General features: G+C 37.5%; 1 protein-coding gene across 3 annotated transcripts; it reads right to left on the bottom strand.

Moving 5' to 3' along the window:
- Nucleotides 1-1,833: 1,833 nt before the first annotated feature.
- LOC104084630 (uncharacterized) lies at nt 1,834-23,523 on the bottom strand. Of its 3 annotated transcripts, XR_011407948.1 has the most exons (5): nt 23,264-23,494; nt 13,370-13,555; nt 12,782-12,821; nt 2,129-2,291; nt 1,979-2,021 (listed from the first exon to the last, which is right to left on the bottom strand). XR_011407948.1 is itself a non-coding variant. In XM_070175096.1 (4 exons), the coding sequence occupies exons 1-4, from the start codon at nt 23,264-23,266 to the stop codon at nt 2,268-2,270; spliced, it is 282 nt and encodes a 93-aa protein (XP_070031197.1). In that variant the 5' UTR covers nt 23,267-23,523; the 3' UTR covers nt 1,834-2,267. The 3 variants fall into 3 exon arrangements, 2 of the variants coding, with proteins under 2 accessions (XP_070031197.1, XP_070031196.1); XM_070175096.1 differs by having other exon boundaries at nt 1,834-2,291; nt 12,753-12,821; nt 23,264-23,523; XM_070175095.1 differs by having other exon boundaries at nt 1,834-2,291; nt 23,264-23,493.
- Between the last annotated feature and the right edge of the window lie 139 nt (nt 23,524-23,662).

Below are 23,662 nucleotides of genomic sequence, written 5' to 3'. Positions count from 1 at the left end.
AGTCCTTTTCATTGTAATTATAGAGTAGTTTTACTTCATTCATTTTCAGTGTGCTTATACAGCTTTCTTAGGTCAACTCATGTAACTTTGGTTTATTTTTTTAAGCATTATTAAGGGGGACCAAAGCATTCAAACATTCAAGCATTCAAACAATTCTCTGTACTGGTGTCCCCCCCCCCTCCCGACACCGCATTGCATCTTGTAATAGCTTTCATCATCATCAATACAATCATCAGCTTTCATCATCAATTGCTCATTTTTCGCTGCTCAATTGCTCACGACATTAGTTTTCCCGTACAGCACTGACAATCTAGTCTAGCGTACGGCGAGGACCTCGGTTGGCGCATAACAACCGCACTGACATCGGTTGTTTAGCCTTACGTCGCCCTTCCAAGAAATTTCAGGAAGGCGCCGCGTAACAGTATGTACGTATGTTTGTATTTTGTACCCTTAGGTACAAGTGGACTTCCTTGCATACATATTGTATTACTAGGTTTATTTCAATGTTGGCAAACCTTCCATAATAGAATGGACATATGAAACAGTCACTTGTCACATGTGAAAGATTGCAGGTTTCTGAACCTCAAATTATTTGGGCCAAATTGTCTAACCAAGAATCATCTGGGTAAAACAATCAATGTCAAAGTTGCTAACTAAACCGTCGTCGACATATTTCTTAACTAATACATTTACAAGGCGTTTATTAAGTTTTTTTTTTTGTTTCTCGCCCCTTTGATCCCCTTTGTTGGAGCTATTGTTCCTTTGGTGACTCAAAGTCTCGAACCCATAACCCTGGGGTTGTAGGTGGTGCTTTATTAAGTTTATTGAAGTTTTAGAAAGAATAATTTTGAAACACATGTTTTTTTCCACTTTTTTTCAAATAAATTTTCTCAATGAAAAAAGAGATTTAGGATGGTTTTCATCGAAAAACTCTTCATACACTCAACAAAACAGCTCAAAATTTTTAAAGAAAAAACTGCAACTATCCAAACACGTATGAATCTACAGACTTTCGTCGCATAAAATCATCTTCGAAACTTCTTCCAACCGGTAATGCAAGTTAAACCATGTATATTACCATGTCATTGACACGATAAAGTAAATTATATTAATAAATAATTGCAAAGTAGTAATCTGAAAATCAGTACCTTCACCATTTACTGTACAGAAGATTTGAACAAAAGCTTTTTATTTTTTAATTTTTTTTGGTGATGGGTAGACATATATAGAGGAAGGAAAAGAAAAGTGTTAGTATTGAATCCTGAATTAACTAGAAATTATAACTAGCAGGATACAACCCCAATCTCTAATCAAACGTTCATTTACTTCCACTTTGTTGTAAATTGTAATATATAAATGTCTAACTTTTATACAAATTCGGAGTGATCAATCACAAAGCATGTAATCTATCATACTACGCTAAATTGAGGATATGTTTTTCTCAATGAGAACTTGTGTGAAATTTAATTGGATCTCACATAAGAAGAAAGAAGGAAGGTCACAGCGACATTACAAATAACACTCAGAATTCTTAACATAGCATAATTTAGCGATGGGTGGAGTCTTACTGTGTCTCCATCATTTCCGTGGTATCAATATTTTTAGGTTTAACCATCCGGTATCCGAAATTCACTATCCCGATTAATCCAGATTCGTGCCAGATAAGACAACTAATAGGGGCAAGGACTCCCTTCCAAGAAGTTCTCCATTCTTAGAGTAGAAGAATCCTAACCATCCACCACACAATTCAGTTGGTGGTGTCGCTATCTGTATCTAATCAATCATTTTAGTGTCCTAAACAAACAATCATTGTTCCAAGGGAGAAGCGATTCATGCATGGAATGAATATGAGATACAAGAAAATTCACACAGCCAAACATTTACATGCAATGCAAATCTTTAAATCACAAAATATATATATATATATATATATATATATATATATATATATATATATATAGAGAGAGAGAGAGAGAGAGAATTTCAATCTGAAACATTTATGCGTCAATATGTAACTCTTCATGTGATAACAAAGACCTAAAACCATTCTCGGGTAAGTGTTCCATCACACTGCTTTTAAACAGAATGACACAATACCATTCTCGGGCAGCAGGCAACTTAGCACTACCTCAAGTGTCTTATCAAGCCAGATACTGTGTACAAGAATGTGGATCTTTAAGAAATAAACTGTTGCTGGGGTGGTTGTCACCAACTTGCACCACTTTCTGCATCACGGGACTGGTAAAAATCATTTGGTCTCACAATATTTACATCCTCAAATTCATTGTCATCTGAAAGGATAAGAGAACCACAAATGGATGAGAAACTGTTTAACAAAAATGTGTATCATAGATGGAGCAACTAATATAAATATTGTGATGTTGAAGAATAGAGCATTATGTACAAACAGGGACGACCAGAAGAAATCCTACATTCCTCAAAAGCCCAATTTCACTTCCTGTTAAATCTTGCTCTCGGGAGTTTAATAGCTGTGGAAACTGCTGCTGCTAATAACTAGAAATGTCATACAATTTTCATCTTAAATTCCCAGAGAAACCAAATGCAGAACTGTTTTACTTTTAAAACAAGTTCTAATACCAGAAACGTTGTTGTAGGAGTACTTCTAGCCACCAAATTCACAATTGTTTTACTTTTAAAGTTGGTGATGGTGTGGCAGTACTTCTATATGGCACCAAAATTAACAACTTAAAAGGCAATCATGTATTTGATGAGATAAATATTAAATAATGCTAATCCCTGTAAAGGGCTCAAGTCTTAATGTACTCCCTGTTACACTTTAAGCTTCAATGATGACAATAGCAAATATCTAACCAATCCTAATGTATGCAGGAATTTAGGAACTTGGAAGGAAAGAAATGCAAATGCTGAAATTGACAAAACGAAAGAAATCAAGCCAATGCTGAATCAAGCAGTTTGGAACAAATCAATCAAGACAAGGATGAGCAATCAAGTTCGAGAATAGAGAATAAAGGAAAAGCTGTGGAGAAAGAAATCAGAAGTTCATAATTGACAGAATTCAAATTTAGACAACAAGCAAAATGGAAGTTGGAGTGATTGTCGATCAATCAACTACAGGCTGATGATTGCTCCTGAAAGTCAGGGAAATACAAGGAAAGAAGAGCATATCCAAGAATTGAATCCAGCCCTCTTCCTCTTTTGTGAACTGGATTCAGAGGCAACCCTTGAGTCAAATCTCTTAGAATATTCTTTGCCTCAATCAATGGTCCGTCTGCTCAAGATTTGCAAACAAACAATAACAACCACCCAGTATAATCCCACAAGTGGGGTCTGGGGAGGGTAGGATGTACGCAGGTTTACCCCTACACTGGAAGGGCAGAGAGACTGTTTCCGATAGACCATCAGTTAAAGTCCGATAGACCATCAGTTAAAGAAGGTGAAAGAAGCCCTGATAGCAAGTAATAGCAAGACAAATAAATAGAAAACTAAATCGAAGATAGCAACAAAGAATATGAAAGAGGTACCGATAACAAGTAATAGCAAGACAATATATTTAGAAAACTAAGTCCAAGGCAGCAAACGAGAATATGAACGAAGTACTGCTAGTAAACTACGGAATTACCGATGGCAAGTAATAATGGAACAAGACATGCGAATATAGCAAACTAAGAAAAAAGGGTACCGTACTAGCACGAATACTATCGAACTAGAAAAGACAAAGGGAAACGCACGATTACCTACTAACCTTCTACCCTAATCTTCAATCTCCACACCCTTCTATCTAGGGTCGTGTCCTCGGTTAGCTCAAGATTTGCAACGACTCTAATAACAAGAAGAACTCAAGACTTACCTATATGAAGAACTGAAGGACAGAAGAAAGACTTACGCAACTCCATATACAAGTTTCTACATCTTTCTAGTTCTCAGTACTAATATTGTATTCTTTAGTTTACTAGTGTCACAAAGACAGGAAGAGTAAGAAAACAGTCAAGCATTGAGAACCATTCAAACTGAACTTCATTAGTGGTGAACGAACGAAAACCACAACTGTTGTAACTGTTCACATATTGAAGATCTAAGAGAACCCTTGTGACCCAAGGGAACTGGATGTAGGTACCACAACGGTACTCGAACCAATATAAAAACTCTGAGCCTTTATTGTTTCTTTATTTCTGCATATTTACTTTCTACCTAATTCTAAGACTTAAGAGAAAAGGAGTCAACTATTACTGTCATTAGTCAACTAAATTTTAATTGGGCACGATTCACCCATCCCCTCTTGTGTTTCAATTGGTATCAAGTAAGGTCTTACAAAGTATTGCTTAACCGCAAGTAAAGAAAAGATCATGGCATCAAACACAGTTATTAGAACACTCTTTCAAGAAGGAACCTCTCAAGCAAGACGACCTTACTTTAATGGTCAGCACTTTTCACACTAGAAAGTGTGTATGCAAACCTACACAAAATCATATGACATTAAAGTCTGGCACTTGATTAAAAAGGGAGATCTCCCTATTCCACCAAAGAAGGATAAAGAAGGTGAAGCTTAGGTATCATCTGACCCTCTTGATTTAGATGATTATACTGATGAACAAGTTGTTGTTGTTCAAGTGAATGCCAAGGCAAAAACTCTCATGTCCAATGCCATAAGTGGAGAAGAGTATGAGAAAATATCAAGTAGTGAAACTGCAAAAGAAATGTGGGACAAACTAGAAGTCCCTTGTGAAGGTACAAACAAAGTCAAAGAGACAAGAATAAATCTTCTAACTCATGACTATGAATTGTTTCAAATGAAGGAAGGTGAATCAGTCGAAGAAATGTTCTCAAGATTCAGCAAAATCATTGGAGACTTGAAATCATTCGGAAGACCTCTGAAAACCGGAGAACAGGTTAGGAAAATCCTCAGTAGCTTACCCACTGCATAGCAGCCTAAGGGTATTGCCTTAGAATGTCAAGATCTTGATAAAATCTCATATGATGAATTGCGAGGAGACCTCATAGCATTTGAAAAGATTCATCTAAACAGACGAGTACCAGAAGAGAAAAAGAAAAATGTAGCCTTCAAAGTAACTGCAGTCGAGTCTGAAAATGAAGAAAAAGGAGGAGAGCAGGAGGAAAACATAGCAATGTTATCTACGGTAGTATCTAATATGATGAGAAGAACCAGAGGAGGAAGAAAGGGCAAACAATTTACCAGAAAAAGAAGGGCATCAAATGAAAATAACAAAAATGATGGAAGGTGCTATGAATGTATAAAATTTGGACATATACAAGCTGAATGTCCGGAAGTAAAGAAGAAAATCAACAAAGACTTTCAAAAGAAGAAATCATTCGGAGAATAGAGTGATGAAGAAGGGTTTGAAGGTGAAGAAATGGCCAACATGTGTTTCATGGCAATAGGCGAAAGTGATGATGAGAAATAAGAAAATGAACTAGATGAAAAGCTAAGTCTGATAGCAATCGGAAAAACCAGTGAGGTACGTCCCTGTCCTAAATGCATTTAACTTCAAGAATTTATTAATTTAGCTATGATTGATCTTGAAAAGGTTCTTCACGAACTTCGCAAAATTAAAAAGAAAAAAAGGACTCGGAACTGGAAGTTTGTGAAATTGAAAGAGACATGCTTCAAGAATAAGTCTATGAGTTCCAGCTTCAGTTATGTGGATTACGAAAATCCATCAGTCATAGCTCTGTCAAATCAAATAAGTCGACTCCTCAAAAAGGTCCCATGAGGGAACCTTTTACCAGATCCCATGAGGGAACTGACCAGAGCCACCCTGCTTGTTTTTATTGCGGTAAATCTTGTCATTTTTCTTAACAACTGCAGGTTAGAAAAAAAAGAGTGGGTCTGGAGACCCAAAACAACAAATGAGGCCACCACCTCCAAGTCTAACCAAAAAGGACCCAATAAAGCTTGGGTATCTAAGAAAAAGTAATTTGTTTGTGATGCAGGAACACAGCAAGAAAAACAGAAAAGGAAAATGGTATCTTAACAGCACGTGTTCCAGACACATGACAGGTGACAAACAACTTTTTAAATATGTCACAGATTTGGATGGTGGATCAGTCACTTTTGGAGATGAATCCAAAGAAAACGTCATTGGGGTCGGTAAAGTTCCTTTAAATTCAACATGTGAAGTAAACGAAGTCTATCTCGTGGACAAACTAGGATACAACTTACTCAACATCAGTCAGCTATGCGACAACGACTATGAGGTACGCTTTAAAAAGACTGCTGGTCTTTAATACACGAATTAGGTAACTCAATTCTTTATGGAAACAGAGACAAAAATGTTTATACTCTTAGCAAATTAGATAATCTTGAGAATCATATCTGTCTAACATCCATGATTGATGACCCATGGGTATGGCATAGAAAATTAGGTCATGCAAGCATGCAATCCATTGAAAAGCTTTCAAAAAAAAGATCTAGTCATTGGACTTCTAAAATTGAATTTTTCAAATTATCATATATGTGATGCATGTCAACTTGGCAAACAGACTAGATCCTCTTTTAAACCAAAAGACATTGTTTCTACTTCAAAACCTTTGCAATTACTGCAGATGGATCTTTCTGGGCCCACAAGGACCTCTAGCATAAATGGTAAGAATGCATTTGTCATTGTTGATGATTATTCTCGTTTCACTTGGGTTATTCTTTTGAGTCACAAAGATGAGGCACTAAAGAACTTTGAAGCTTTTTGCAAGAAAGTGCAACGTGAAAAGGGTCTCTGCATTTCCACAATAAGGAGTGATCATGGAGGAGAATTTGAGAGCAAAGCTTTTGAAACCTTCTGCAATAAACATGGTATCACACGCAACTTCTCATCTCCAAGATCTCTTCAACAAAACAGGGTAGTGGAAAGGAAAAACAAGACACTTCAAGACATGGCCAGAACAATGATCGCAGAAAGCTCACTACCACATCACTTTTGGGCAGAGGATGTAAGTACAGCATGTCATATCATCAATAGATGTATGATCACACAAATCTTAAAGAAGACTCCTTACGAACTATGGAGAGGAAAAAGGCCAAATGTGAGCTACTTTCATCCTTTTGGATGTAAATGTTTTGTTCATAACAACAGTAAGGATAATCTTGGTAAGTTCGATCCTAGAAGTGACGAAGGTATATTTCTTGGTTATTCTCCCTCCAATAGAGCTTATAGAGTTTACAATAAGCGTACTCTTGTAGTAGAAGAATCTATTCATGTAGTTTTTATTGATATTAACCATCGTACTGATACTATCAAGACAGTAGAAGAAGAAGACATTGCAGGTGTGTCAAAGATTATTCAAATACCTGAGAATAATGCTGAAAATTCAATTCATGATGAATCTCAGTCGACTACAGAAAAAGCTGCAGAAATTCCATCCTCTACCTGCGAACCAATTCCTGAAAGAATTGATAATGATGTTGACAAAGATCCAAATGAATGGAAGGGTGAACAAGGCTCCCGTCACAAGTTCTTTATTGGAAATCCTCAAGAGGGCATCACTACCACAAGGTCTCAAAAATTAAATTCTCATATGGCTCTAATATCACAACTCGAGCCAAAGAAGGTTGATGAAGCACTCAAGGATGACAACTAGGTCAAATCTATGAAGGAAGAACTTGAACAGTTTAAAAGAAACGAAGTATGGAACCTAGTTCTAAAACCATCAGGTGCTTCAATTGTAGGAACAAAATGGGTGTTCAGAAATAAGCTAAACAAATCTAGACAAGTAGTTCATAACAAGGCAAGACTAGTTGCTCAAGGTTACTCACAGCAGGAAGGAATCGACTATGATGAAACCTTCACTCATGTGGCAAGGTTAGAATCCACTCGCATACTTCTTACTTTTGCAGCTCACAAAGGGTTCAGGATGTTTCAGATGGATGTAAAAAGCGCCTTTTTGAATGGATACATATCTGAAGAGGTATTTGTAAAACAACCTCCTGGATTTGTAAATAACAATCTTCCAAATCATGTCTTCAAGCTATCAAAGGCCTTGTACGGTCTCAAATAGGCTCACCGGGCCTAGTATGAGAGACTAAATTTTTTTTTGTTAAATCATGGCTTCAAACGAGGTAATATAGATACAACATTGTTTATTAAACTATCAAATTCAGGTAATCTTATTATTCAAAGCTCTGTAAATGATATTATTTTCGAAAGTTCTAACTCTGTGTTATGTGAGGAATTTGCAAATATTATGAAAGGAGAATTCGAAATGAGCATGATGGGAGAGTTGACGTTTTGCCTTGGGCTATAAATCAAACAACCCTTCAAAGGAATCTTCATTAGCCAAACCAAATACACCAAGGAGCTTATAAAAAAGTTTGGTATGGAAAATGCAAAGTCAAGTGGAACTCCCATGAGCCCACTAGAAGAAGACAAAGACAGAAAAAGTGTTGATGAAATCATGCACAGAGGGATGATTGGATCCCTCCTATATCTCACAGCTAGTCGACCAGAGTGTATGCAAATGTGCAAAGTTTCAGTCGGCTCAAAAGGAATCACATCTGACTGCAGTAAAATGTATCATCAGATATCTTATCGGCACCACCTAGTTAGGTTTGTGGTATCCTCATTCTAACAATTTTAATCTAAAAGGCTTTTCAGATGCAGATTTTGCAAGTGACAAAACTGACAAAAAGAGCACCAGTGGAACATGTCAATTGCTGGGAAATGCTTTAATTTCTTGGCATATCAAGAAACAAAATTGTGTTGCATTATCGACTAATGAAGCTAAATATTTAGCTATTGGAAGTTGTTGCACTCAAATTCTCTGGATTATGCATCAACTTTTAGATTATGATCTTCATATTACTTCCACTCCCATTCTTTGTGATAATACCAATGTTATTTGCTTGTCAGAAAATTATGTGCACTATTCTAAGGCAAAGCATATAGAAATTAAGCATCATTTTATTCGTAATCATGTTGCTAAAGGTGATATAGTGTTAGAATTTATTAATACTGAGTTCCAACTTGCTGATACTTTTACTAAACCTCTTTTCGAAGAATGCTTTTGTTCATTGCGCAGTCAAATTGGAATCATGCCTGCTCCATAAAAAGATTTTTCTGCTTTCAAGATTGCCAAAATATTTTATTTCCTTTTACAATGTTTGATAAGTGATTGCTTTCATTAATTGCTGATATGACCGTAATTATTACTTACCTTATGTGCCGCCGAAGAGACTCCTCATAACAGTCACTTCATTATGTTCCCACATTTTCCCTCCAACCGATACAATCCTTCACACTCCCTAGCGGCTCCTTAAGAATTCCCTCCTTCCATCTTTTTCCACCCCACACCAAACTTCTTTATCATGGCAAAGCAGAAAAACCTCTCGTGCTCCACAGTCACACGGCATAGCCGACATTTCCAAAAGACTCAAACCCCTGAAGAAACAGTTAATCTCGAGTCATCCCTTGGCTCCCATCCTCTCAAAACTAACAATGAGAACAGTAACTCTTCAGAAGATCAAGAACCAATTTACTATTATGCCTCAGCTGAAGGCATAGGACTAGCTTTCCTATTTGCTTCTGCATGTTACGTACACTTGCATAATTGCCTCCATTGCATAGTTCTTTCCTTTTTGATTGATGTCAAAGGGGAGAAAATAAGGAAGCAACAAAGCAGGGAACATCAACGCATCAAAGTCCAGGGGAGCACAAACTCAGGGGGGAAGTGTCATCTGCTTTACTACTCCTTTTGATTATCATCATCAAAAATGGGGGATTGTTACACTTTATATTTCAATGATGACAATAGCAAATATCTAACCAATCCTAATGTATGCAGGAACTTAGGAACTTGGAAGGAAAGAAATGCAAATGCTTCAATTGACAAAAGTCGAAAACTAAGTGATAAAGGTTTTGAGAAATCTTCTAAGATGTTAATGGGTAAAAGGATTGGGGTTGGTTGAATATATTTTCCGAAATAACCTAATCCTTTTTTTGTAAGACCCGCATAGAAATATGCCACTGATGTGAGTAAAGCAAATCAAGACAGTGCCGAATCAAGAAGTCTGGAGCAAATCAATCAAGACAAGGATGAGCGATAAAGTTCGAAAATAAAGGAAAAACTGTGGAGCAAGAAATCACAAGATTATAATTGACAAAATTCAAATTTAGACAACAAGCAAAATGAAAGTTGGAGTGATTGTCGATCAATCAACTACAGCCCAATGATTGCTCCTGAAAAGTCAGGAAAATACAAGGAAAGAAGAGCATATCCAAGAATTGAATCCAGACCTCTTTTGTGAACTGGATTCAGAGGCAACCTTTGGGTCAAATCTCTTAGAATATTTTTTACCTCAATTAATGGTCCGTCTGCTCAAGATGTGCAATGACTCTGACGACAAGAAGAACTCAAGACCTACCTATATGAAGAACTGAAGGACAAAAGAAAGACTTACGCATTTCCATATACAAGTTTCTACATCTTTCTAGTTCTTAGTACAAACACTGTATTCTTTAGTTTACTAGCGTCACAAAAGATAGGAAGAGTTAGAAAACAGTCAAGAAGTAGTGTCAAGCATTGAGAACCATTCAAACTGAACTTCGTTAATGGTGAATGAACGAAAACCACAACTATTGTAACTGTTCACATATTGAAGATCTAAGAGAACCCTTGTGACCCAAGTGAACTGGATGTAGGTACCATAACGGTACTCGAACCAGTATAAAAGCTTGAGCCTTTACTGTTTCTTTATTTCTGCATATTTACTTTCTGCCTAATTCTAAAACTTAAGAGAAAAGGAGTCGACTATTACTTACATTACTCAACTAATTTTTAATTGGGCACAATTCACCCCTCCACTCTTGTGCACTCCCTTACACTCAAAAGGATTCTTTTTCGTTTTCGCAATTATTTCTAATTTCTTCTTTTCATTCTGGAAGGTCACAAAAGATGGATTTGCACAAATAATAATGTGCAAAAAACCATAACATATCAATTGAAGGGAGAGAAAGTTCTTTGAAAGATTTGCTACCAAATGGTTTTGTTTGTAACTCAACATTAAACTCCTTGAAGCACTAAATATATCTTCATCAAAACTCAGAAATTCATGACGACTCCAAGTTTCAGCATGAGGAAGCAAGAAACAATTGACTTATATAAAGATGATGTCCGGGCCAGCTAGCATACACCTCGACTATTCCACTTGTACCTGCTACCTCCCACCAACACCGGTACAGGATAATTCTACTCACCCAGGGCTTAGGCAGATGAGAAGAAATCACTTTTAAGAAATCACTTTTATTTTTTAAGATTTTCACTCACTTTATTGACCACTAGGCCGCACCCTCGGTGCAAATTCCTTTTCTTCTTGTCAAGACAAGGAACAATAAACCATTCCACTGAGTAACATGCAGTAACAACGCCAAACAACCAGCTTGATCAGACATCCTTTCCACCTCACTTAAGGTGAAGTAGGATTCTCTATGCTCTAGACCATTAGTAACCATATTGTCCATTAAATTGCAGGATCACATCAATCCCTTTATGTTCAATAAGCAGATTCAAACATTCCTGCCCTCTTTGAAATAGCATCTAACTCTTGATGTCAATAATCATGTTACATACATGTAATATCTCTTCTCAACCTACATTATGGCATTGGCAACAACATCATCAAGCTCCTTCCCACCCCTATCAGTTGTATTAAAATGTTTCAGTCTTCAGCTAACTTTTTCAAGCCATATATTACGCTAAATCTAGTCTTAAATTAATGCTGACCTGGTTTTGCACCAAATAACATACATGAATATTTACTGTACTGGTTTCAATCAACTTGTGATTGTTGTCAGTACGAAAAATGCATGATCATCTTGATTATGTACGAAAAATGCATGATCATCTTGATTATGTATTATCTAACACCTAATTATTATTATTTTTAATTTATAACTGTCATGGAAAGCCTCAAATCTAATCACACCTGTACCAAAATGTCAATATACTTAGAATTTTCCAGTTTTCCCTGAGTCTTCCACTTAGGCCAAATGAGTAGCTTTGGCAGTAGTCAAACTTCCTGGATTTTCAGAAGCCATACTCAAACACATCTTTTCTAATCCATGAAAGAGATTGATTTCCACCAAAGGTTGGTACTCAAATCAGATGTATATTTGCACGAAACAAAGGAGAATGCATCTTGAACATTCTTCACCACCATGTTATACATGAGCATGTGAATACAAACAGTTGAGCCCTATGTTGCTCAGACTCAGGTGCGGGTATCCGATCCAAGTGCGGATCTAGAAATCGGATTCTTCATCACATAAATTTTAGGATTCAGGGGTATGGCCAAGTGCGGATATAGGTGCTTGGATACGGCCAATAAATGTATATTACAACAAATAAAGTATATTTTTCAATTAGTTAAAGTTATTGAACTAAAACTAATAAAACTTTATACTTTATAAACACCAATATTTTATTCATAAGATATCTCGCGTAATAGAAAAGCATTCTCATACCATATATAACTATAACTATATATATAGTTGCCCAAAAATCAAACCGAATACCCACCAATCTATACTTCTCTGTGATAGAATGTAGTCAAAGTACCCAAGGTAAGTTGACCAAATCCGGTATGGATCTCACACCCATACCCACACCCATGTCGTGTCGACATGAGTGCGGAAGGGATTTTGAAGAGTCAGCGCAACATAGGTTGAGACTAAGGGTAAATAGTAGAAGCAGAATCAAACCAGTATCCACTCAGAATAAGACAATTTATGATACAAAGATCCCTAAGTTTGCTAAAAAGTTTCTACCAGAACAGAAGAAACACAAAAGAGAGAACCTTTCCTCAGAGTCAGTGCCACCACAGCATCATTTTCAACCTGAAAAGTTACATAATGGTAATTCTTAGAACATAAGTCAGATACCACATGAAGTGACAAACTATTCGATTATTACAATGAGAAAAGTGTCTTGTGAACCTCTATAACTTCTCGCATTACAATAAAGATAAAGTTTGTTACTTATCTAGTACCTTCCATCACATTATAGATATACAATTTTGACTTGGCACAAGTATTAAAGAAAGAAATTAACTTTTATCCTATTTAAGTGGAAGTAGGTTTTAACAGGTTGGAAAATCTGTAACATTTTACACAATTTAAACATTTTAGTTAAAAGGTCGCACTACCTCTTAGATAATATAATATCAAAAAGTATTGGATAGTTGAGGGGTATTTTCATAGAAAGTGGACATGTTTTTGAGACAACCGGAAGGAAAGTACCAGTCCATTATGAGGCAGATTATATCTGAACACAATGGATAAAAAAAAAAAAAGAGGGATATTAACCATAGTGTTGCTGATTATCCAGAATCCTCGATGATACCATTCATTCTCAGTTACACAGTAGTGAAAGAGGGGTTATCTACCTTCTGATCAGCCAATGACTTCAAGTCGTCCAACACATCACCAGTAGCTACAAGGATTAATCGCTGATCATTAACAGATTGATCTATGAGGTTATACAATTTCTCCTTTATTCGTAGGATTGTCTCGGTTGGATCACATTGAATAAAGTATGTGGACTTGTCATGCTTAACACGGATATACATTGCCTGCATAAATGAAGAGAAGCTAAAGAACCCAGATGATTTATCTAAAGAGAATATCCCAAACTTGCTCCTTTCTCAATAGTTACCTTTGGTTCTACTTGAAGTTCCAAATAAACCAATGTATCCAGCTTAGCACATTTGACATAAACCCCCCGACTAAAGTTTGTAATTTTTATTTTAGTATTTACGTGGTATTAGTTAGATCCAATAATTACTTAGAATAGTAAATCTATTACTTCTATGTCAGAGAGTCTGACAAAAACTTCATAAACCCAACCAACATTCTTTTTTTTTTATAAAGTAAGTGATTTCAATAGATGGCATCCAAAAGATGCAAGAAGTACATGATTTGGCATTTGAGCTTACAAAAAATATTCCGGCTCCTATACTTAATTGGCTAAGCCAGAGCTAAGGAATGAAATCCAAAAGATGATCAATATTATTGATAGGGTACAGTCTAGACCAACAGAACAAATTTGCAATACACATAGCCTTTAAAGAACCTATAGAAGTTGAGTTTCCATCAAAACATCTCTTGTTTCTCTCTGTCCAAATGCACCAGAAAATACAAGCAGGGACCATTGACCAGATTTTCCCGATGGCTTCATCAACTCTTCATAAACTCCAGCTCTTATAAGCGTCCTTGACTGTGTAAGGGATGACCCATTTGAGACCAAAAAGGCAGAAAAACATGTACCATATGTCTGAGGCCACCTCACAGTGTAGGAGCAAGTGACAGGTACATTCAACTTTCTTTTGACACATGTAGCATCTGTTAGGTAACTGGAAGTTCCTTTTCATCAGGTTATCTTGTGTGAGGCATGCCTCATATAATGTTGTCCAGGTGTAACAGATAACCTTTGGTGGCAGCTTGGTTCTCCAAATAAGTTTCCAGGGCCAGTTATCTATCATGGGATTACTAGAACACATCTGTTGATATCCCACCTTGACTGTGTAGATGCCTCCACCATGATTCCCCCATTTAAGTCTATCCACTACTTGGGAGTTAACATTGCTTTGTTGTAGTCTTGCATAAAGGTCTAGCAACTCGTTTATTTCCCAATCATGCATGTCCCTTCTGAACTTCAAGTTCCAATTGACCCCTTTCCTATATGCAACAATAACCGCATTAGGATCTTGAGCTATGGTGAACAAGTTAGGGAATGCAGCTTGGAGGGTAGAGTTTCCAAGCCATTTATCCTTCCAGAATATGATGTATGTACCATTCCCAGCTTCAAAGTGGATATTCTGAGCAAAAGTACTCCATAATTTGCTGATGCCTTTCCATAATCCCACACCGTATGGGGCACTTGAGACTTTTGAACACCAGTGATTCAGCTCTCCATGTTTGGCTTTGATGACAACTTTCCAGAACCCAGAATCCTCTATATTGTATCTCCACAGCCACTTCATCATCATGCTTTTATTGTGTGCTGCTAGATCTTTGATTCCCAACCCCCCTTGATCAAGTGGAATTTATGTCGTTCATTATTGCCCTCCCAGAGAAAGTTTCTTCTTAGCTTATCAAGTTGCTTCAAAACCTTTGCTGGGATGGGAAATAGAGACATGTAGTAAGTTGGTATGTTGTCCAATACACTGTTGATAAGTGTTAATCTGCCCCCAAATGAAAGATATTGCATTTGCCATGATGCAAGTTTCTTCTAAAACTTTTCTATGATCCCGTTCCAAATTTCAGTGGATCTAAATTTTACTCCCAAAGGTAAACCAAGACAAGTAGATGGAAATGAACCAATTTTACATCCCATAATACCAGCCAACTCAGCCAGATTTGGGACTTCATTAACGGGATAAATGGTACTCTTCGACATGTTCATGTGCAAACCTGAAATAGCTTCAAAAATGAACAAAGTTAAGTTTAGTTGGATCACTTGAGACCTCTCAGCTCCACAAAAAATCAGTGTATCATCTGCATAAAGTAGATGAGATACAGCAGTTTGAGTCCCAACATTCCTCCCAATTTTAAAAGCTTCTATCCACTGTAACTTACTGGCTTTCTGCACCATTTTACTAAGCTCTTCCATGGCCAAGATAAAGAGGAACTGTGAGATAGGATCGCCCTGTCGGATACCTCTTTGTGGAGAAAAGAAACCCACTGGACCACTGTTCACTAAGATCGAATACTTAACAGTAGTGATGCTGAACTTGATCCATCTTATCCATCTTTCCCCAAAGCCCATGCGCCTCAGAATTGTGAGCAAGTATGACCAGCTCACTTTGTCAAAAGCTTTCTCAATGTCCAGTTTAAATAACAACCCTGGCTCTCCACTCTTAAGTCTCCAATCTAGTGCCTCATTTGCAATGAGAGCAGCATCTGTGATTTGTCTTCCCTTTTACAAAAGCATTCTGACTCCCCGATACCAACTTCCCAATGACTGTTTTAAGCCTTTCAGCAAAAAGTTTAGAAGCAATCTTATAAACACTGCTTATAAGACTGATTGGTCTATAATCCTTGAGCTCGGTTGCGCCTTTCTTTTTAGGAATCAAAGCAATAAAAGAGGCATTAATAGATTTAACCATGTGGCAGTTGTGGTGAAAATGATTCATTGCATCAATAACTTCCTTTTTGATAATCTCCCAAGCATGTTGAAAGAATGCCATAGTAAAACCATCAGGTCCTGGAGCCTTATCCGGAGCACATTTTCTAATAGTTGAAAGAATCTCCTGTTCCTCAAACTCCCTTTCCAACCAGTTTCTCTCAGCTTCTGAAATCCTAGCTAGATTGTCAAATCTAGCTGTCGGCCTCCAAGGTTCATTCTCTGTGTACAACTGTTGGTAGAAGTTCAGGATTTCACTTTTGATTTCCTCCTTATCTTCAATGATGACTTCCCCCATCTGTAGCCTATCAATGCAATTGTTTCTCCTATGAGCATTAGCCATCTTTTGGAAGTATTTTGTATTTCTATCTCCATCCTTAAGCCATAAGCATCTTGATTTTTGTCTCCATGAAACCTCCTCAATCCTTGCTAACTGCTGAATTTGTGATTGCAGGTTGATCATTTGAGCCTTCTCAACTTGTGTTTGAACTCTGCCTTCAGATGATTGTTCCAGTATAGTTAGTTCATTAAGTGCCTTACTTTTTTGAGTTTCTAATTTTCCAAATACCTCCTTGTTCCAGCATGAGATGTCTTTCTTCAGGTTTCTCAGTTTTTGAGTCAAGATGAAGTCTGGACTGCCCACTACCTGATAACTGGACCACCATTCTTTAATTGAGTCCATGAATCCCTCTGCTAGCAACCACATATTCTGAAATTTAAAATAAGATGAATTGGAGTCCCAATCCCCACATTCAAGCATTAATGGCTTATGATCAGACTCTACTCTGGGTAAAGCCACCTGCTTTATTGCCTTGAAGCTGTCATTCCACTCAGATGAGATTAAGAACCTATCAATTCTAGAAGCCTGAAGTTGTTCTTCAACTCTAGACCATGTATATTGAGCTCCATGTAGGGGTAAGTCCAACAATTCCAATTCCAATATAATATCATAGAAAGATTTCATTGCTCTGGACCTTCTAAGACAGTTGAATTTTTCATGCTCATATCTGCATACATTAAAATCTCCCCCTATCACCCAATGCTCATTCCAAATACCCTTTATTGATGCCAATTCATGCCAAAGATCCTTTCTTGCTGCATTTGAATGTCGCCCATATACCCCAGTGTAACACCACCTGAATTATTCTTGGAGACTTTCTAGAATGACAGAAACTGAGTATATACCTTGCTGAATGTTAATGCTTTTCCACAACCTTTTGTCCCACAAAATGATAACCCCACCTCTTGTGCCATTTGCTTGCAAATCTGCCCAGCTAGCCCATCTATTTCCCCATAAAGAACCTACTAATTGTTGTGACCACTCTTCAATTTTTGTCTCCTGCAAACATACTATATCTGCCTTCCACTTCATCAACAAAGATTTGATGATCCCCCTCTTCTTACTCTCATTCAACCCTCTAACGTTCCAACTAAGGATTTTTACTTTCATCCCAAATGAGCTTTGTGAATCCTGCCCCTTACCCTACCTTCCCCTTTACCCTGGCTTAAATTCGAAACTAATTTTTTCAATTCTGTCACCCCTTTCTTCTTTTTTGTCTTTGAACAACCCCCTTCTGACTCCCTTTGCTGCAATTTAGATTGTCTTCTCTTGTCCATTCTTAGAATCATATTCAATAATTCGTGTTCAAAACCAGTTGCATTAACCCCAAATGCTTTGCATGCCTTCACCATAACCAACTTTGTCCATTTCAAAGTGGATATAACAGAAGGAGTATGAACAATTTGTTGATTAGAAGAGTTATCACTGTACCAAGGAAGGGACAGATTCTGAGCCAAACACTGGCGTTAATTCCCTGATCCGTGGAGGAATAGAAGGAAGTTCTATATCCTGGGGCAATTTTCCTTCATCATCAGCATCGCAGAGGCTCGGGAAAACACTCCCTTCTGAATCAGACATCATACGCTTAATTTCCAGAGCATGGAGTTCTATGGAAAGGGGATCAAGATTATGTGGTGGAGGTGAAGAGCGTGTTTTAAGAAGGCATGGGTCTTGGGTTCTAGCCTTCCAGATCTGTAATATCTTATTTCTTCTTTTTGGGTCTGTGTTGTAATAAGCTTGATCTGTTTTCTTTGTGTTTGAAGGCCCAGCTTTATTAATAATGCATGCCCCTTTGTCTGGTTTCTTAATAATAATTGTTTTAGGCCCAACATCCTTAATAATACTGGCCCCTTTGGCTGGATTATTAAACCTAATATAGGGCCCCGCCTCATTGGCATATGACAATTTTGAATTAAAGGCTAAAGGCATGTGCTGTCCCTGTGGCCTATCTACTGATTTGATAGCTGCAAACCTCGAAACCCTAACCCTAACCCATTCTTCTTCAATGAAACCCTTGTTGCTGCAATCCACCCCATTTTCGGCGACCCATAATTTAGTGTGAGCATCTGAAATTATAGAAATTTCATAGCTTAGTTCTCCCACTTTCAATTCAAGTTTACTAGGAATTTCTTCAATTGATTTGTTGACACAAATCCTAGCCCAGTGCAGGTGAGTCCTTTTATTGGTGTCTTCGTCGGTGTCAACGAAGCCGCCACACAATTCTCTAATAACTCTGAAAGAGCTTTCCAACCAAGCATGGAGAGGAATTCCAAAAGGTTTTATCCATCTACGTTCGGAGTTTGGTTCCGCCATTGCCAATCCTGTGACCGCTGACCACCACTCCAACGACAACCTTCTTCCATTCCAGTACCAATCACCTGCCTTGACTCTAACTGCTTCTTAGCGAGAAGGCATCTCAAAGAGGAAGAGATTGTGCGCAATTGGCGTAACCTTCAAGCCTGCTGTCACTTTCCATATGTTAGTAAACCATTTTTGAACAACTTCATGGTTTGGAGACATGTTGAATGGGTCATTAAATCTCCCAACTAGACATTTAGCAAGAAAATGAGAGCTATTTGCTTCAGCCTCTGCACGAATTTTGATTTTGTTCTGATCTGCTACTGCACCATTCGTCTCCATTGAAGGCCAGAGCTCAGGACTAGCAGCTTCAAAATAAGATCTTAACTGACTTTGATAGTACCAGTTCGACGCCGGTCTTTCTGGACTCCAAAGAAATCTCAAGATTTTGTTAGCAATGTCGCACCATCCTCCGTTTTCGATAATTTCTGGGATAATCACCGATGATTTCCTGTCACCCAACCATGCCTCAATACGAACAAATCTGCCGTAACTGTTGAAATTCTGGTATACTCTGTAAATATAAGCCTCAATTTTCCTTCCCCATCTCCTGCACAAGTTCCCATCTCCCCGTGAGGCGTCTTTCAAAGCAGCGCATACCCATCTTAGATTGTTTTCATCGATTCTGATCTTGCCGATGAACCTCCTGCTGCGTTCATAGAGTAAAAACCATCTAACCCGATCTTCACTGATGTCGATTAGTTCGACATCAGTCCATTTTTTTTTTGATAAGATTAAACATGCATCCATTTAAGTTTGATAGTTGCTGGATGTTCCTTCTCAAGATAGTTGGTTCGAGAACAAAACTTTTGAGCCTGACAGTATAAATTAAAAAGTCGGTCTTCAAATTTTCCCTTATTGCTAACCTTAATATGAATTTTTTGATGAACTGAATGACTCGTAAAAAAGGCTTGAAGTTGGCATACGTACTTGACGTCTCACCAAATACATAACCACTGGGACATGTCAAGTTCGGCTCAATCATGAAGGGATAAAGACTTGCTCAGCCGGACATATAAGTGGTAACAAAACAAGATATACTTAAGTAAATATATATAGGAATTATTTACAAACAGAAAAGAACTGCAACCTTTCTTACTTTCATGCAATCTCTGACCCTAAACAAGAAGATCTGTTACCATTCACTTAGAACAGATTGACATACGAGCACATAACATTCTAAAGCAAGTTCTATCTCATTCTCTCACTCTCTTGTTTATAATGAAGTTTCTAATGGGTTTTTGTTTGGATGGGTGGCATTGACTAATTCCAGAATCTTCCCTGCTTCCTAAAACAGTCAATGAAGGCACAATCTATCAGCAAAACCTGCCGATCATTCTTCTTCTTAATTATATTACCCATAAGCGAATAAAAAGACCGTGTGTTACTAGATGTTCATACACTTACAGACTGGACACATTAATTAGGTTTGCACATACGGACAGGCTTGGGTTTTATCTCTTGCCAGTGGCAGATCCACAATTAAACAAGTGGATTCCAGTAGCTTTTACCCAAACCTAGTATATGTATTAAGAAATCCACTAAATATTTGACTGTGAACCCAGTTATTATTGTATATTAACTTGAGGTTGTTATAGGAACCTATAAACTTCAAATCCTGGATTTGCCTTTGTCTCTTGCTTAAAAACTATTATTAAATGGCATGGTTCATGAGAAGTTGGTCTAGTGGTCCTAAAGACCAAATCGACACTCAATTTGTTGCTTGCAAGGTCTCCAAGCATTGGCATGTTTTTGCTATACTTTAAAGTGCAGTCGACTTTGTTGCTTTCTCTTGTTCTCTTTTCCAATTATGTAACTGTAGAGTAGGAAAAAAGAATTGAGGAGTTATCTGATATAAACTTTTCTTTGAAACAGGAAAATAAGCAATAGAAACCAGTAGAACATGAGCTAGCTAACCAAATTGGAGTTGATAAGTTGGAGTCACACAGCGTTTGGGCGAGGCTTGGCTTTTATCCTAGTGAAATTTTCTGATTTATGAGAGGCGAATTCTTCTAGCGGCAACATATTAAACTGAATTATTTAACAACAGTGCTCCTCTAGAGCCCCTCCCTATCCCTAATCCAAAGAGGGGAGAGGGAAGTACAGAAGGCAATCGCAATGGAGACTACAATGTTAAGAAGGAGAGAACCTCAAACATCAAGTACATCTATTAGTCTTGTAGCCGCAGGAAGCATCTATAAGATCATTTTTAAGGTCCTTTCAGATAAACTAAAGATCTTGGATGATACAGTGTCTCACTCTCAGCATGTGTCTGTGGATGGCAGACAAATTTTAGATGCAGAATTGGTGGACAATAAGGAGTTGGGTTCTAAAAGAAAGAAAGGGATACCAGGTGTTCTATGCAAATTGGATCTAGAGAAAGCATAAGACTGTGAATTGGAACTTCTTGGACTTTGATGCTAAGGATAGGCTTCTGATAAAGGTAAAGGTGGATAAAGTTCTGCATATCTATAGTAAATTTCTCAATTTTCATCAATGGAAGCCCATCTGGCTTTCTGGAGAGCTCAGATTAAGAGAAGAGATCATTTATCTCCCATGCTATTTTTATTGATAATGGAGGCACTCAGTAAGATGATGGATAGAATGGTCACAAGGGGTAAGGGATTCAAAGCAGGAGTTTGGCGGGAATGACGTTATGATAACATCAGGTCTCCCACTTTCATTTTTGCATACGGCACTCTAGTCTTTTGTGATGCAGAGGCAAAACAATTAGCTTACATGTCCTGATATGGTTTCAAGTAATTTTTAGGGCTGAAGATCAACTTCTGGAAATGGAAAATATCCCAGTGGAAGATGTAGACAACATTGAACAACTATCAGAAGTACTTAATTGCAGAACAGGAACATCCCCAACTACCTACAAAGGGAAACTGCTTTGAAAGAGTGGAGAAGAGATTGGTGGGGTGGCAAAAAAAAGTACATGTTTAAGGGAGGAAAGGCAGTTCTGATCAAGAGCATACTTTCAAGTATCCTGACTTATTACATGTCCATAATGCACGAACCGACAACAAATGAAACTGGGAAGCTGGAGAAACTTGAAAGAAATTTCTTACCAGACCCGCATGACACGACAATAAAGTTTCATTAGGTAAATTGGAATGTGATCACCTCTCCAATCAAGCGTAGAGGACTCAGGGAGAAAGATTTAAAGGTCTTCAACAAAGTGCTGATAGGGAAGTCGATGTGGAGGTTTGGAAATAAAGAACATGCAACTATGGAGGATAGTGATTGCGGACGAGTATGACATTCAGGATAGGGATCGGAGGACTGGTAACATCAATATCCCCTATGGATGTGGCTTGGAGGAGCATAATGAAGAGATGGCAGGATTCCAATAACAACATTATGTGGCAACGGGAACAGAGTAAGTTCTTGGAAAAAGATTGCTGAAGAAGGAGGACCAGCGATTCTCAAACCTATCAGTGTCGATATTGAAAGCTACAAGGATGGTTTGTTGGTTTGCATGGATATCAACAAGAATAGTGATCCTAACAGCAGAAAATTTGAGGAAAAGCAAAACGGCATATGTTTAGTTGGTAATTGATGTGTAAGATTTTGGGGGAAAAAAGGAATCACTCACTAGTGTGCTGAGGGATTTCAAGCCAGCAGACATGGACAGTCCTGAACTTGCTTAGATACAATGAACAACGCCAGAAACAGTGGAACAAGTGATGCACAGTTAGGCACTAAGGAGCAGGAAAAGAAGTAGAGGACAGGATGTTGTGCCGCTAGCACTCATATTGATACTTAGAGACAAAGGAACAGGAATTAAAGGGGAGGAATATGACTTTGTAAAGCACTACAACTTAGGGTTTGTCTTGAAGTTCTAATAGGAACAGATCATTGGAAGTCTTTGTAGAGAACCATATTTTTGTGTAAACTCTTTACTTTTTGTATACCTCTTGTGTTCAGAGTTTCTTCTCGACAACATCAGTAAAACATTGCTTCCATATAAAAAACGAGGTTCATAATGAACTCCTTCTATTAAGGCCCAAACTGAGAAAGAAAACCAAATAGATAGATCCTACAATTTAAGGAATCCGTTAAATCGAGCGACCATTTAAGAGATTATAGACAGCATGCCGTTAAAATTACTTCATCATCTTAGCCTAAATAAACCATTAAAATTGATAAATCACATACATCGCCTGCAGACAAATCAATTGCATCCAAATTGGAGCACATTTTAAACAAAAGGAACCCATCATTCGACAACAGCACATAACAATTAAGGGTATAGAAAATGTACAAGTGAAACACTAAAAATTCCCTAACATAATGCTGAATAACGAGTCCCCTCAAACGTAAATCACATGAAAAATCTCTTACAAATAGTTAATGAAGCCCAATTCTTCTGACAGGTTAGCCAATTACAGGAATTTGAGAAAAGGAATATGAAAAAGAGATCAAACAAAGGAAAGCACAGAGCCCACTAACCATGGTGGTGCTTATTGCCAGTGTGTGGATGATCTTTGGCACTGACAAGGAAGAATTTTTGTGGGGACTTCTTGAAACCAACGTCGGGTTTTTTGGGCGTGGCAAATTTAAAGCAGTATATGAGAGTTTTGGCTCACAAAATTCAGTATTAGATAATTTGCCCCTGGAATCGGCCGAGGCAAATTTGTAGTAGTAAATCTGAGTTTTGGCTCACATAATTTAATCGAGTATTAGATAAATTTTCTCCGTTTCGGAAAAAAAAGGATAAATTTGCTCTTGAAATTTGTGAGAAATGTCAAAAAAGAAATTTCACAAGAATGTCAATTGTTGATCTTCTAGACCGTAAGTTCTTTTTTTTTTTTCCAAAATTGGATTACTATATTTATTTGAATTATATGA

Source organism: Nicotiana tomentosiformis, chromosome 5 (assembly GCF_000390325.3).
Source record: "Nicotiana tomentosiformis chromosome 5, ASM39032v3, whole genome shotgun sequence".
In the NCBI taxonomy this organism is placed as follows: domain Eukaryota; kingdom Viridiplantae; phylum Streptophyta; class Magnoliopsida; order Solanales; family Solanaceae; genus Nicotiana; species Nicotiana tomentosiformis.
Note: the sequence above shows the minus strand (reverse complement) of the source record. Positions and strands in the feature narration are given on the sequence as shown.

Coding starts and splice junctions, on each gene's coding strand:
- LOC104084630 (XM_070175095.1), bottom strand. Junction 12,822..13,369: donor AGTCATTGGCTGATCAGAAG/GTAGATAACCCC, acceptor GTAACTTTTCAG/GTTGAAAATGATGCTGTGGT. Junction 2,292..12,781: donor GGCACTGACTCTGAGGAAAG/GTTCTCTCTTTT, acceptor TTATCCTTTCAG/ATGACAATGAATTTGAGGAT.